Source organism: Anolis sagrei, chromosome 12 (assembly GCF_037176765.1).
Source record: "Anolis sagrei isolate rAnoSag1 chromosome 12, rAnoSag1.mat, whole genome shotgun sequence".
Classification (NCBI taxonomy): domain Eukaryota; kingdom Metazoa; phylum Chordata; class Lepidosauria; order Squamata; family Dactyloidae; genus Anolis; species Anolis sagrei.
Window position 1 is genome coordinate 13,033,305 of NC_090032.1, and position 15,617 is coordinate 13,048,921.

The 15,617-nt window shown below is 43.3% G+C and overlaps 1 protein-coding gene across 3 annotated transcripts in view; it reads left to right on the forward strand.

Moving 5' to 3' along the window:
• The window catches only part of HNRNPUL2 (heterogeneous nuclear ribonucleoprotein U like 2), a 46,879-nt gene extending 35,941 nt beyond the window's left edge, over window positions 1–10,938 (forward strand). For all 3 annotated transcript variants that reach the window (XM_060758271.2, XM_067472444.1, XM_060758272.2), the window contains 3 exons: window positions 55–161; window positions 2,471–2,578; window positions 7,562–10,938. In XM_060758271.2, coding sequence (XP_060614254.2) covers window positions 55–161; window positions 2,471–2,578; window positions 7,562–7,630 — 284 coding nt within the window. In that variant the 3' untranslated portion in view covers window positions 7,631–10,938. The remainder of the gene's footprint in view (window positions 1–54; window positions 162–2,470; window positions 2,579–7,561) is intronic.
• The last annotated feature ends 4,679 nt before the right edge of the window (window positions 10,939–15,617 follow it).

Consider the following 15,617-nt stretch of genomic DNA (forward strand, 5'->3'; position numbering starts at 1 on the left):
CTTGATCTTAGCTTAAACTACCATTTGACCCTCTTCCCTTTGTGTTTTCTTCAGTTGGTGGACAACGCCGAGGGTACAATCATCGTGCTTATGGGCAGGGCCAGCAGCATCAGCAGCAACAACAGCAGCAGCAGTACTGGGGCCAACCTGGTAACAGAGGTGTAAGTATATCCCTTGGATTAGCATTTCTCAAATTTGCTGTTTTATTTTGGCTATTTTTTATGATTTAGATAATTTTTACCCTGCTCCCTGTTAAAAAGGCGCTCAGAGGGACGTCCAAAATTTTAATTTGCCTTCAGCCTTGCAATGTACATTGTTGTTGTTGTTCATTCGTTCAGTCGTCTCCGACTCTTCGTGACCTCATGGACCAGCCCACGCCAGAGCTTCCTGTTGGCTGTTACCACCCCCAGCTCCCTCAAGGTCAGTCCAGTCACTTCAAGGATGCCATCCATCCATCTTGCCCTTGGTCGGCCCCTCTTCCTTTTGCCAATAATAATAATAATAATAATTACATACTAGCCATCCCCTGCCACGCGTTGCTGTGGCCCACATGGGGGTTACATGTGGGAGGTTTGGCCCAATTCTATCGTTGGTGGGGTTCAGAGTGCTCTGTGATTGTAGGTGAACTCTAAATCCCAGCAACAACAACTCCCAAATGTCAAGATTCTATTTTCCCCAAACTCCACCAGTATTCACATTTGGGCATATTGAGTATTTGTGTAGAGTTTGGTCCAGATCCATCATTGTTTGAGTCCACAGTGATCTCTGGATGTAGGTGAACTACAACTCCAAAACCAAAGGACACTGCCCACCAAACCCTTCCAGTATTTTCTGTTGGTCATGGGAGTTCTGTGTGCCAAGTTCGGTTCAATTCCATAGTTGGTGGGGTTCAGAATGCTCTTTGATTGTAGATGAACTATCAATCCTAGCAACTACAACTCCCAAATGACAAAATCATTTTTTGAGTGAGGAACATACATTGGGTTGTTAGGTGTCTTGTGTCCAAATTTGGTGTCAATTTGTCCAGTGGATTTTGAGTTCTGTTAATCCCACAAAAGAACATAACATTTTTATTTATATAGATATATTACATAAGACTTGATAGAGCTGTGTCTTGCTAGCAGCCTCCCTCTCATTGGATACATTAACTTGGATAGGTCAAAAGCAATGAATTAAAGGCACTGGGTTATTGTGAGTTTTCCGGGCTGAATGACCAAGTTCCACAAGCATTCTCTCCTGATGTTTCGCTTACATCTATGGCAGACATCCTCAGAGGTTGTGAGATCTGTTGGAAACTGCAAGTGGGGTTTATATATCTGGAATGATGTCCAGGGTGGGAGAAAGAACTCTTTGTCTGTTGGAGGCAAGTGTGAATGTGAAGTGTGAACCCTTGCACCTTCAAGAAGCCTACCATGCAGCTGTGGACAACTCTATATCGGGACCCCCAAACACATATCAAGGAACATGAAAGGCACTGCAGACTAACTCAGCCTTAGAAGTCAAACATATCGGAGCACTTGATGAACCAACCTGGACACAGCATATTGTTTGAGAACACAGAAATTCTACACCACTCCGACAACCACCATGTCAGAGAAGCTATTGAAATCCACAAGCACATGGTGAGTTTCAACAGAAAGGAGGACACCATGAAAATGAACAAAATCTGGCTACCAGTATTGAAAATCTCTAAAACAAGGATAGTAAATAAAGAGCAACACTCAGAAAATGGAAATTTCAGACAGGAATCAATCAGGGCCAGCTAACAACTCCCAAAAAAGGATCCCCCCCAGGCAGGAAGCAGCGGATTTGAATGCTAATCAAGCTGGCCAATTGCAACTTGCCTCCAACAGACAAGAGTTCTTTCTCCCACCCTGGACATTATTCCACAGATATCTAAACCTCACTTGCCTAGTTACCAAATGACCTCAAAACCTCTGAGGATGCCTGCCATAGATGTGGCTGAAACATCAGGAGAGAATGCTTCTGGAACATGGCCATGCAGCCCAGAAAACCCACAGCAACCCAGAGATTCTGGCCATGAAAGCCTTTGACAACACAATGAAAAGCACTTCTAAAAGAATAGTAGCACTGAAGCATTGTGGCCTCAGTGGTATAGGAAAAGGCTGGCTCACTAAAACATTGTGTGTGAGAAAACAAGTGTGGAGAGGAGCAAACCACTGACCACCTGCTGCAATGCAACCTGAGCCCTGCCACATGCACAATGGAGGACCTTCTTGCAGCAACACCAGAGGCACTCCCAAGTCGCCAGCTACTGGTCAAAGGACATTTAATCAACTACCAAGCTTGCAAACTTTGTGTTTTGTTTGTTTGTTTGTTTTGTTAAAAATGCAATGCAACTGTTTGGTCTGCCCCTGACACAATAAATAAATAAAAACGAAAACATTAGGGTAATATCAGGCCCTGTTTCCTGCCTCTGATAAATCTAATATTTAACTTTAATTTGCAGGGTTATCGCAATTTCTATGACAGATACAGGGGGGACTACAATCGGTTCTATGGACGTGATTATGAGTACAACAGATACAGAGACTATTACAGGGACTACAATCGAGAGGTGAGTATTTTTTAGACAACAAGCCATTTAAAAAAAATCCAATTCTCACAGGGACTGAAAGTGCATTTTCAAGAGCTTTTTAAAGGAGAGGAGGGTGGGTGCCATTTTTCTTTCGATGTGAAGGGAGTTCCTGAGATGGGGTGCGATCACGGAGAAGGCTCCCTCTCTCGCTCTCACCAGAGGCCCTTCTCCTCTGACCATAGTGCACGAGATGGTCTATATAGGGAGATTTTTTTGTCATGTCATTAGTAACTTGAGGAACTGCAAGTCGTTTCTGGTGTGAGAGAATTGGCCGTCTGCAAGGGAGATGTGATTGGACAAATAGCCTGGACCCAAACCTTTTAGGGCTTTATAGATAACGACCAGCACTTTGTATTTGGTCCAGAAGTGGGATGGCAACCATTGGAGCTGCCACAGCATGGGTCTCATGATATGGCACTCCGGTTAGCCATCTGGCTGCCTATTTGTGCACCAATTGCAGCTTTCAAACTGTCTTCAAAGGCAGACCCACTTAGAGAGCATTGCAGTAGTCCAAACAGGATGTGACCAAGGCGTGGATTATCATGGCCAAGTCAGGCATCTCAAGGTATGGACGCAGCTGGGGCACAAGTTTTAACTGCGAATGTGCTGCTGGCCACCGCCGACACCTGGGGTTCCAGGGTCAGCGATGAATCCAGGATCACTCTCAGGATGCTGACCTGTGTCTTCAAGGGGAGTATGACACAAGTTGTAATCCCACACCCTGATCTGTCTTCTGACTGACCAAGAGTGTCTCTGTCTTGTCTGGATTTACTTTCAACTTATTAGCCTTCAGCCAGTCCATCAGTGATGACAGGCACTGGTTTTCGGTGATAAGGAGTAATAGAGTTGGGTGTTCAATGTTTGATGTTTTGTCTTATGTCTGTTATAACAGGCTGTGTTTTTTATTTACCGTATATACTCGAGTATAAGCGGACCCGAATATAAACCGAGGCACCTAATTTTACCACCAAACAATGGGAAAATATATTGACTCGAGTGTAAGTCGAGGGTGGGAAATGCAGCAGCTACTGGTAATACAAAACAAATATAGATACCAATAAAATTACATTAATTGAGGAAACAGTAGGTTAAATGTTTTTCAATGTTTACATAAAACTGTAATTTAAAATAAGACTGACCAACTTTGATTAAACCATTATTCTAATCTTTTTCAATGTTAATGTGCTTATGTATCCTTCCAATAATAATAAAGTAAAATAATAAGTGTAATAACAACAATAATAAAGTAAAATAATAAATGTAATAATAATAGAAATAAATAGAGTAAAATAAATGTAATAAAATAATAATAGAGTAAAATAATGCAAATGTAATAATGCCAATAATAGAGTAAAATAATAAATGTAATAATAAAGTAAAATAATAAATGTAATAATAATAATAATAATAAACAAACCTTTATTTGTATCCCGCTACCATCTCCCGAAGGACTCGGTGCGGCTTACGAGAGGCCGAGCCCAAATACAACAATAAAACAGCAACAACAATAATACAGCAAAATAAATCAAAAAGAAAGCAATAACATTAACAACACATAATGACGCAATTAAAAACTATGGCAGGGCCAAATTGAATAATTAAAATTAAAAAGTGCTGCATGACCAGGAGAAAGGGTGGGTGTTTGGAGAGGGATGGGTATGCAGATATCCTAAATCTCTGATAAAGTGCGTTGGGGACAAAATGCTTGAAGTCTCCTTATTCTGGGAATGCACACTGGAACAACCACGTTTTCAAGCTCCTCCTAAAAATTGCCAGCAATGGGGCTTGCCTGATGTCCTTAGGGAGAGAGTTCCAGAGTCGAGGGGCCACCACCGAGAAAGCCCTATCCCTCGTCCCCACCAATTGCAATAATAATAATAATAAATAGAGTAAAATAATGCAAATGTAATAATGCTAATAATAGATAAAAATAATAAATGTAATAATAATAATATAAAATAAATGTAATAAAATAATAATAGAGTAAAATAATGTAAATGTAATAATACTAATAATAGAGTAAAATAATACATGTAATAAAAGTAAAGTAATAACAGAGTAAAAGAATAAATCATCTTGACTCGAATATAAGCCGAGGGCAGCTTTTTCAGCCTAAAAAGGGGGCTGAAAAACTAGGCTTATACTAGAGTATATACAGTAATTGTTGTTAAGTCATAATTCATGTTTATATGTTGGATCGTTAAATTTTGTTAGTATGGATGTATTGTTGTTGTATTCGGGCACTGAATGTTTACTTTTTATTTATTATTTATTTATTTTACAGTATTTCTATACCGCTTTTCTCACCCCTAGGGGGACTCAAAGTGGTTTACACATAACTGGCAAAACTTCAATGCCATATATTGGACACTGACACGATGCCAATCTGTAACAACCACAAGAATAAAACCCAATTAAGTATAAATCATAATTAGACAGTACACAAGCAATCATTAAATCAATAAATAATAATAACAGTCTCACTAGTTGTATTGTCATTCTAGTCCATGTCCTTTAAATTCTACAAACATCTATTGTCCGAAGGCCTGGTTCCAAAGCCATGATTTTAATTTCTTTCTAAAAGCCAGGAGGGAGGGAGCAAATCTTATCTCATTTGGGAGTGTGTTCCATAGGCGAGGGACCACCACTGAAAAGGCCGTCTCTCGTCCCCGCCAGTCGCATTTGCACAATTGACGGGAGCGAGAGCAGGGCCTCCCCAGATGATCTTAGATTACGAGGTGGGACGTAGGGGTGGATGCGTTCGAACAAGTAAGCTGGGCCAGAACCATATAGAGCAGGGGTCCTCAAACTTTTTAAACCGGGGGCCAGTTCACTGTCCCTCAGACTGTTGGAGGGCCGGACTATAGTTTTTTTTTTTAAAAAAAAAGCAATTAAAAAATTACTATGCACATTAAGATTATTTTGCTGTGTGGAAGGGCCCTTAGAGGGGGTTCTTTCTAACCCTCTTTAGGCAGTAATTCCAGGAGCAGAGGATGGGAAATGTTCCTATTTCTAGTCTGAACAAAATCTGGCTACCAGTATTAAAAAAAACTCTAAAATTATAACTGTAAATAAAGAACAACACTCAAACACAGGGGAACTCCAGATAAGAAACAATCAGGGCCAGCTAATCACCTCTCAACTAAGGATTCTCCCTAAAAACTGTCAGGCTATGAAATGGTAATCAAGGTGGCCAATTGAAACATTCATACCTACCTCCAACAGACAAGAGTTCTTTCTCCCATCCTGGATCTTCCACAATTTTCCTAGTTAAAGGTTTTCCTCTGACATGAAGTCCAGTCGTGTCTGACTCTGGGGTGTGTGTGGGGGGGGGGAGTGCCCTTGGCGGGCCATAGTTTGAGGACCCCTGGTATAGAGTTTTATAGGTCAAAACCAGCACTTTGAATTGGGCTCGGAGATGGACTGGCAGCCAGTGGAGCTGGCACAACAGGGGGGTGGTATGCTCCCTGTATGTCGCCCCAGTGAGTAATCTGGCTGCCGCCCATTGGACTAGCTGAAGTTTCCGAACCGTCTTCAAAGGCAGCCCTACGTAGAGCGCGTTGCAGTAATCTATTTGGGAGGTAATCAGAACGTGGACCACCGTGGCCAGATCAGACTTCCCAAGGTATGGGCACAGCTGGTGCAAGTGTTTTAACTGTGCAAAACCTCACCTGGCCACCGCCGAGACCTGGGGTTCCAGGCTCAGCGATGAATCCAGGATCACTCCCAAGCTGCGAACCTGTTTTTATGTTTGGAATCCTCCCTGATCCCCTCCAGGGAGATAGAGTGGAAGAAAAAAAAAGTTTATTATTATTATTTATTGGGTGTAATCGGTGTAAATTTGACACCAAACTCCAAAACTCTGGATGATCTCTCCCAGCAGTTTCATGTGATTGTTAAACAGCATGAGGGACAGAATTGAAGCCACAGGCGACAAGCCAGGGAGTTGAACAGGAGTGCCCCAGCTCCACATTCTGGTCCGACCCTCCAGGAAGGACCGGAGCCACTGAAAAACAGTGCCTCCAAGCCCCATCCCAGAGAGACAGCCCAGAAGGATAGCATGAGCAATGGTATCGAAAACCACTGAGAGGTCTAGGAGGACCAGCAGGGACACACTCCCCTTGTCTAGCTCTCTTTGTAGATCATCCACCAAGGCTGATGAGCCCCCGGTGGCGCAATGGGTTACGGCCCTCCAAGGTCATTTACCCGGCCCTCGCTCAGGGTCAACCTAAGTCTGAAACAACTTGAATGAAAACACACAACAACAACAACAACAATGCTATCTCATCAGCCAAAAGCAGACTCTCACTTCCCATTGAAATACTAATAAGCTTATATTTGTTAAAATTATTCTTCATTCTAATTATTGTATTGTTTTTAAGTGTTGTTTGCACTACAACTAAGGTATGTGCAGTTTGCATAGGAAATCATTCTTTTTTTTTTTCAAATTATAATCCGGCCCTCCAACAGTTTGAGGGACTGTGACCTGGCCCTCTGTTTGAAAAGTTTGAGGACTCCTGGGTTAAACCCTTGTGGCGGCAGGACTGAATACTGATAGGTTGGAGGTTTGAATCCGCGAAGAGCAGGGATGAGCTCCCTCTGTCAGCTCCAGCTCCCCATGGTGGGACTCGAGAGAAGCCTCCCACAAGGATGATAAAACATCAGGGCGTCCCCTGGGCAATATCCTTGCAACTGGCCAATTTTTCACACCAGAAGCGACTTGCAGTTTCTCAAGTCACTCCTCACACAAATACAAATTCACCAAGGCCTGAAACCAGATTGAAATTGATCCAGATAGTCAATTTCATCCAAGAAACTTTGGAGTTGTGAAGCCACCACTTTCTCTCGAACCTTACCCAGGAAGGGGAGATTTGACACAGGCCTATAGTTGTTGCCAAAGAGAGGAGACCTTGAGCTGGTCCCATTGGCTGTGGAATGACCCTTTTTATTATTCTTTTTCAGTGGCAGAACTACTACCAAGACAGAGACCGATACTACAGGAACTACTATGGCTACCAGGGCTACCGGTGAAACCCTCCCCATCTCGACCCTTCAGCCAAGCAGCAAAGTGCGATGAAGGGGAAGCCTTCACCACTTCCCAAGACACAAAGCAGTGGAAAATTGGGGCTGTTGGGGAAAGATTGGCATTGGGGGGTTTTTTGGGGGAGAGTGGGTGGGTGGGGAGGTTAAAAAAAAAGAAATTGTAAATTTTTTAAAAAGTTTGTTGAAAACAATACTGTCTTATTCTTTAAAAAAATTGAACTTAACTTTAGACCTTTGTAATCGAAACTTGTGCAGAGAGGAGAGGCACTCTTAACACCACCACATACGATCAAGCAGGAAAATCCGACAAAGCAGCTAGGCGGAGGAGGGAGGGAGGGAGGGGTGGGACATTCAAGAGGCAGAATCTCTTTTTAGCAAAGTGTGGACGAGGGGTACCAGGGGAAGCGTTGAGCCACGAATACACCTTTTAGCATTTTCCTAACTTTTTCAAAATTTTATTTAGGGGTTTTATTATTTTTTCCCCAAAGTCGGGTGGTGATGGTGGCATATGCCCATCAAAAAGGGGGGAAATATTATGGTGGAAAGCAAAGTGTTTCTCTTTCCCTGCCTTTCAGAGTTTATCCCGTGTTTTCAGACAGTGAATAGCAATTCAGCAGGAAGGCCCGTTAGACGTTATCTATCCCAGCTTAGAGGTTTCGCTCTTTATTTTTCCAGAATGTTTAGTGGGATGCAATAGAGTCTCGTTTAACTGACCTTTGCTTATCCAACATTCTGTCTCTGATGGGAGGATATTGAAAAAGTCAGTTCCCCAATTGTTAACCCCCTCCAAAAAGCTTGCAAACCCCTTTCCCAGAGCAAAAGAGCCCCATACACTTTTCCTTGGTTTGTCTTCAGTAAAAGGATGATGATGGAAGAAAGAAGCAGGAGGAATCCAGAGGGGGATCAGGTTGCCAAGGTCTCAGCCAAGGGCTTCACGAGGATCCAAGGGCCCAGGGTTTGGTGAGGGTGAGGCCCGCTTTGCCCGCCATCTCCACAACCCAAGGAAGGAGAGGGAGGGATTGGCTTCCCTCCTTGGCGGGGCTCCCCATCTGCATTGCAAGGAAAACCCGGGCTGAAGAGGCCGGGAAGGGAGGCAGAAGCGGAAAGGAGAGAAGGAGCCCTTCGTGGATGGCATGAACCCCCCACCAGCAGTGAATCATTCAGACAGACCAGGAAGGAAGGGAGAAGAGGGAGGACAAAGTGGCGTTTAGAAGGAGGCCTTTTTATTTTAGCCTCTAAATATATATATAATATCCCTCCATATTATCTGACATTTTTGTTTTTCTGACATTCTGCTGGCCCGTTTACATTGGGTAAACAAGACTCTACTGTACTTGCGATCCATTCACAGAAGAAAGCACAGGACTTGCATTTGCCAAGTTCTCAAGTCTGTTTTTGCACGATCTGTTCACGGAAGCGCAGGGCTTCCACTTCTCCAGTTCTCAAGTCCATTTCTGTGCTCATCCTTTCTTCGTTGGCCCCATTTTTTTCATCTCGGCATAGTACCTGTCCTCCTCCCTGCCTCCTTGCCCCCCCCCCTTTTTTTTCTTTTTAGCGAATGGAAGGAACATTTTTTTCTCAGGGTTTCTGCAGGATCTTCTCGTTGTTAGCACCTGAAATGTATATAAGCAAAACCGTGCTAGCATGTGACTTTTGCCCCCTTCCTTTTCTCCTTTGGAGGAGCTTCATGCTGAAACAGCAGGTTTTATATCTGGAGGGGGAGGGAGGCAGGAATCGTTCTGTAACGCTTGCTGTTTTTATAAACCGATTGCCTCTGTCTATAGGAAAGGATAGGTGTGGGGCGGGGGGCGGGGAAAGCAGTCTGCAGTTCTAGGGTGGTTGTGTGCATGATCCTTACTTGGCTTTTTTTGATCCTGGCCCTTTAGTACGTTCAATGTTTTCCTCAGGCTCCCGCCGAAGAACTCCCCTCTTCTTCCATCTATATGCGTCCTTTTCTATTAGTTGCGCAAGAAAAAGGAAACATCTCTATGTGTCCAAAATGTTTTGAAGTTCCTCACATTCGGGGCAGGTTTTATTTTCCTTTTTTGATATTTTTGCAGAAGTAGGGGGGAAATACCTAGTTTCCTATCTCGCTACTCAAAGATCAATTAATTTTTAATCTGCCATTGGGGGAATGTTCTACAATAAGATGTATTTCCCTCTCAGATATGTCTTGCATAAATTTTGGGTCCTATTTCCTAATTGCATCTGATTTCCCAGCCATAGGGATTGAAGATTTGCCTCTTTTTCTTTGTGATTCACTGTTTGAAATTCAAACCTCTTTTTTCTTTTTCTTTTTTTTAGAATATTCAAAAATTCTCTCTTTTTACAAGCAGCTTTTTTTCTCCCTTCCTATCAAGATTGCAACAGTCCCAGCCAGAGAAAGGAATTAAAGTCTGCCAGGACTGGAAGACTTTGTTGTCATTTTGACTGATGGGTAGAGGGAGCATTGCAGGAGGGCAGCCCTTTTATTCTCGATCGGAAGCATAGGAGTTAGAGAGAAGCAGGATTCTTCTATTTCCCTGCATGTATGTATTCCGAATGTCTGATTGTGTGACAACTGTTTTTATAACAAAAGTTAATTGGTATTTTAAAACACTTCTGGCCACGAGAAAATATTCTTCCGAGGAAGAAAGGGTTTGTGTGTATGTGAGAATGCAAATAGCTTCCGTAAGCTTTGAAAACTCACAGGGAACTGTCATATAAGTTTGAGGTTATGAAAAGTTGGGCATCGTTATGGCATGCTGCCTTGACGAAAAGCAAAAGCAGTTCCACATCTCGGGATTGCGAGAAAAACCAACATTTGAGGCCCAACTCATTTCAGTATCTTCAGGAAGTTCCAGTTTAAACGGAATCGCTTTGGGAAGCTATTTAGAATATGAAATCTAAAAGCAAAACTGGAGGAATGACTAAAACTGCTACATCTTTAGCGACTTTAGTAGATGTCTTTTTTCTGCACATTTTTGTATAAAAACAAAACAAAAAAAGAGGGAAAGTGAAAAAAATAAAGTGTTAAAAAAACACCCCTAAAAAAAGGACAAAAAAGATTCAGCCTGTTCGTGTTTTTCATGATTGTATGTCTTAGTTGCTGTAGATCGGAAGCTCAAGTGAAACAGGCTGTAAATGTTTTTACAAATTGTAAAACGTTTCAGTGGCCAGTAAAAGGGTTTTTGCCATTCAACATGTAACTGTGTGGTTGTTTACATCTGTAACTTTCTTTCTTTTAACAATTCTGGCATATGTAGATTGAAATACTTCCATTTTTAGAATAAATAACCATTCGCTTGATTCCACCACCTTCTCTTGCTGCACTGGCTTTTTTAATGCTTTTAGCTTGTTTGTTCCCCCAAATCTATACACATAATAAAAGTGAAAATGTGTATGTGTGTAGGTGGTGGTGTCCACTTACAGAGACAGCCATAGTTCCCACTTTGCAGGAGACATCCTTGTCCCTCCCTCCACTGGCATTTCAGGTTATAGTGAGCGCCATGAACATGTAGCCCAAACCCTGCCATTGTGTGTGTGTGTGTCAGGAGCAACTTGAGAAACTGCAAGTTGCTTCTGATGTGAGAGAATTGGCTGTCTGCAAGGACGTTGCCCAGGGGATGTCCAGATGTTTTGATGTTTTACCATCTTTGTGGGAGGCTTCTTTCATGCCCCCACATGGGAAGCCGGAGCTGACAGAGGTAGCTCATCCGCGCTTTCCCTGGATTCGAACCTGCAACTTGTCAGTCTTCAGTCCTGCCAGCACAAGGGTTTAACACATTGTACCACCGGGGGCTGCTAACCCTGCCAGTGTCCTCCACAAACACCATACTGCCCCCTACCCAAGTGAAGGCTTTCATGTGGGAACAATTCCATCCTAGGTTTTACGTGTTTCCTCCACCACAGACATCCTAATGTTTCTTACTCTCTCCATTGGTGTGAAATTTGCATGACCCCGCCCACTGCCTCTCCCTTAACACTTTCCTACCCTTTCCTATGGCACACAACAAATAGAGGAATTGGTCAACAACTGAACAAGAGGCTTGTGGAGAATTCACCATAATTTACAGGAGCTGTACTTGACCTACATCCAGAGAGCACTGTTAACCCAACCAGCGATGTATCTGGACCAAACTTGCTATGGATGATGTGACTTGCAATACCTCCACTGATACTGTGATCCCCACCGCCTGGACTAGGACCAAACTTGGCACAGAGAAGCCCCATGACCAACTGAACATACTGCAGGGGTTAGTGGAAATGGTCCTTGATTTTGGGAGTTATAATTTACCTAAAATTGGCACAGTCATTAGTCCTTCTTTCCATAGATGCCACCTAGGGACACACACTTCTCCCATCTTTTTAAACAACTGTAAACACCTCACTTGTAGAAGTCAACAGGCTCCAAAAGCCATGTTGTGAGTTAGGTAATCAGGGTTTCATCATCTGAAAAACGCTTGTCCTTCCAAAATAGCTTCATGGTTGGAAAGAGGTGGAAGTCCGATGGTGCAAGGTCAGGTGAATCGGGGATGCGGTAGAAATTCAAAGACAGAGGACCATGCTTCTTCCATTTGGGCAGCAGGTGAGTTGGGAACTGGTGCATTGCCTTGCAGAAGGCGGACAGCTTTGGCAAGCATGCCACATTGTCTCTTTGTTTTGATGGCCTCCCACCATTTCCACAGCAGTGAAGCCTAGTATGACCCAGTGATCATGATACCCTTTGGTAGGAAATTCATCTACCCTACTCCGTGCTGATCCCAAAATACTGTGAGCGTGACCTTGCCTGCCGAGAGTTGGGCACGTGCCTTCTTTGGAGGCGGTGAGTCAGGATGCTTCCATTGCATTGACTGCACTTGAGTCTCAGGATCAGAGTGATGGACTCAGCTTTCACCCTGTGTGAGCCGTCTGTTGAACAAGTCCTTCTGGTTTGCATGGCATATCATTGTAAATAGAGCCTGAGAGCATTCCACTTATTCCTGCTTCTGGAAAGGTGTGAGCAGCCAGAGGACTTAGCAAGTGGATAACTTATGCATGTGAAGATGGTCTTGGGTGATTTCTTCCGCAGACCCCATGCTAATCTTGACATTTTGGACTGGGCTGTGGCGAAGCTAGTTAGTAACCAGCTGCATTCAATCACTACTGACGAGAAGTCATGAATTCAAAGCCAGCTCGGGCTGGAGTAAGCTCCCAACCATTAGGTTTTTTAAATGCTGTATGTTATTGTTATTGATATTGCTTATTGTGTATTTTTTGTTTTTGTTTTTATTTTAACTGTTTTGTATTGATTATTTGTTATCGCTTTTGTTTATTGATGTGCTGTGGGCTTGGCCTCATGTAAGCTGCACCGAGTCCCTTGGGGAGATGGTAGCGGGGTACAAATAAAGTTATTATTATTATTATTATTACAATTAATAGTCTAGCTTGCTGTTGACCTATGCAGCCTGAAAGACAGTTGCATCTGTCAAGAAGGGAATGTAAGTAACGCTTTATGCGGAGAGGTTAATTTAATTAATTTACGACGCCATATAACCTTCCATCAGCATGCGGAAGAATGAGGAAGTACTCCAAAGGACCCAGTGTCACTAGTGGACGGTGATGAGGCAGCTCCCACTGTGGCTGGAACCGAGCATACCTTCATGAAGCCAGAAAAGCTGGAATGTTAAATTGCCTCTCTGTCTATATATGTTGTATGTCTAAATGGCATTGAATTTTTGCCGTGTATATCTGCATTGTAATCTGCCCTGAGTCTCCTGCGGGGTGAGAAGGGCGAAATATAAATACTGTAAATAAATAATAGGTGGCAAATCGTTGCGTAGTGATTTTCCAAAATGGCGACATCCACTTCCTGAATGGTGTGTTCCTCAATGGCAGATTGGGGCCTCCCTGGAATTGCAGCTGTTTGCGCTGAAGTCCAACTACATTTGAATTAACGATGCCAGTTTTTGACTCCATCATATGATGGGAATCATCACCATAAACCTCTTTCATTTCATTGAATGTCTCCTTTGGTGTTCTCCAAACCCTTGACCCTTTGAGTCGCCCTCCTCTGGACACAGTCCAGCATAGAGTCAATTGCTGTGCCCAGAATTGGACACAATATGATTCCAGGTAAAGTGGACTGACGAAGGCGGAATAGAAGGAGAGCATGATTTCCCTGAAACTAGGCACTAGACTCCTATTGATGCAGGCCAAAATCCCATTGGCTTTTTTAGCTGCCGCATGGCATTGTTGGCTTGTGTTTCCCTTCCCCCCCCACGAGGACTCCAAGTTCTTTTTCACATGTCCTGCTGTTGAACCAGTCATCGTCCCCTATTCTGTATCTTTGCCTTTGCTTTTTTCTGCCTAAGTGGAGTCTCTTGCATTTGTCCCCTTTTGTTCATTTTGTCATTGTGTTCGTTTTGGCAAATCATCTGTCTAATCTGTTCTGATCACTTTGAATTCTGCTCTTGTCTTCTGGAGTCTTGGCTATCCCTCCCCATTTGGTCAAATTTGATGATCACGCCTTCTCACCCTTCATCTAAGTCTGTTGTAATAGAGCCTGTTAGTAATTCTTCAAGTGGTAGTATGGGTGTCAGAAGGGGGGAAAGGAGTGCTTGTGAGCAAAAGCTAGATGAGAAACAGCAAAGGAAAAGGATCCAGGATATGCTTATGTCACCTACCAACAAAGACTCCTTCAAAGGGTTTTCTGAGAGCGAAGGGTCAATGAGTGAGGGAGAGAAAGGAGATACAGTGGATGTGAATAGGGGAACTAAGAGGGTTACTCAGGAGCAGGAATCGGATGAGGAGCGACAAAGGAAGAAGATCCGGGATATACTTACTGCTCCCGCAGATGAAGAGTCTTTCATGGGTTTCTCTGGGAGTGATGGGTCTAGGAGTGATGGGGATTGGGATGATACACTGGATTGGACTAAGGTACAAGAGGTTCAAGATGTATGTACTCAGCCAACATCTAGTGACATGTTTGTGGGGTTTTCTGGTGGGGGGGATTGGCAATCGGGAGATACTTCTGAGTCTTGGGGAGATCTAAGTCTTGACAAGAGGTGGTAGAGTTGGAGGGATGGGCGTCGGGGTTCGGGTGTGGAGGCAAGGACAGCTGGAAGAGATAATGACAGGGCGGAGGTCAGCTCATCAGATGATGAGTTGTAAGATAAAAGTAGGCACTGAAATGGGGAATCTTTGCAGAAGGCAAAGTGTTGGTTTCGTGCCTTGCGTTTTGTTGCTGCCGTTTTCGTGTTGGGTTTGGGTTCTGGATCTGCAGGTTGCTGCTTCCGTTCGTGTTACAACTCGGCTTGAATTCTCGTGAGTGTGGATTTCCCCTTCTTTGACTTTGGACCGTTTTTGACTACGACACTGCCTACGTGGACTTTGGAACCTTGCAATTTCGGACTTGGCTTACTTTGACCTCGGACTTCGTTTGACTACGTCTTCTTTGCGGCTCTGTTTGTTTGTCCTTTACTTGCTGTGTTACTTTGCGTGACTTTTGAAGCACTTCAGTTTAATCTGGATCTTTTCTCCGGATAATCCGGATTATTGCTTCAGTTTGCTTTTTGAACTGGAACTTGCTGCTACTTTTGAGTTTTGACCAGAGACACTGAAGTAAGTGTCTCTGAGTTTCTTTTACTTTGTGTTAATCAACTCTACTTTTGGACATACTCTTGAGTCTGGCTCTTTAAGGCATCTGGGATCTGATGAAGTGGATGATATGTTGAACCTAGATTTGGCATTACAGTTTTACACACACACACACACCCCGGTGTTAAAATCCCAAGCATACTATCCACACCTTCATTTTTTTGTGGTTGCCATAGTAATTTTGGCCTGTTCTTTATTTCTAAATTGAAAGGCAGACATTTCAAATACATGTAATTTGACCTCTTGGGTCCCTCTGTTTTGTTGTGACTTGATTTGGGAAGCACCTTCGTGAGCATTTCTTCAGATAGACAGCATCAACCCTTTCCCTCCATTTTGCCATCCCAAGCTATGGACTCGC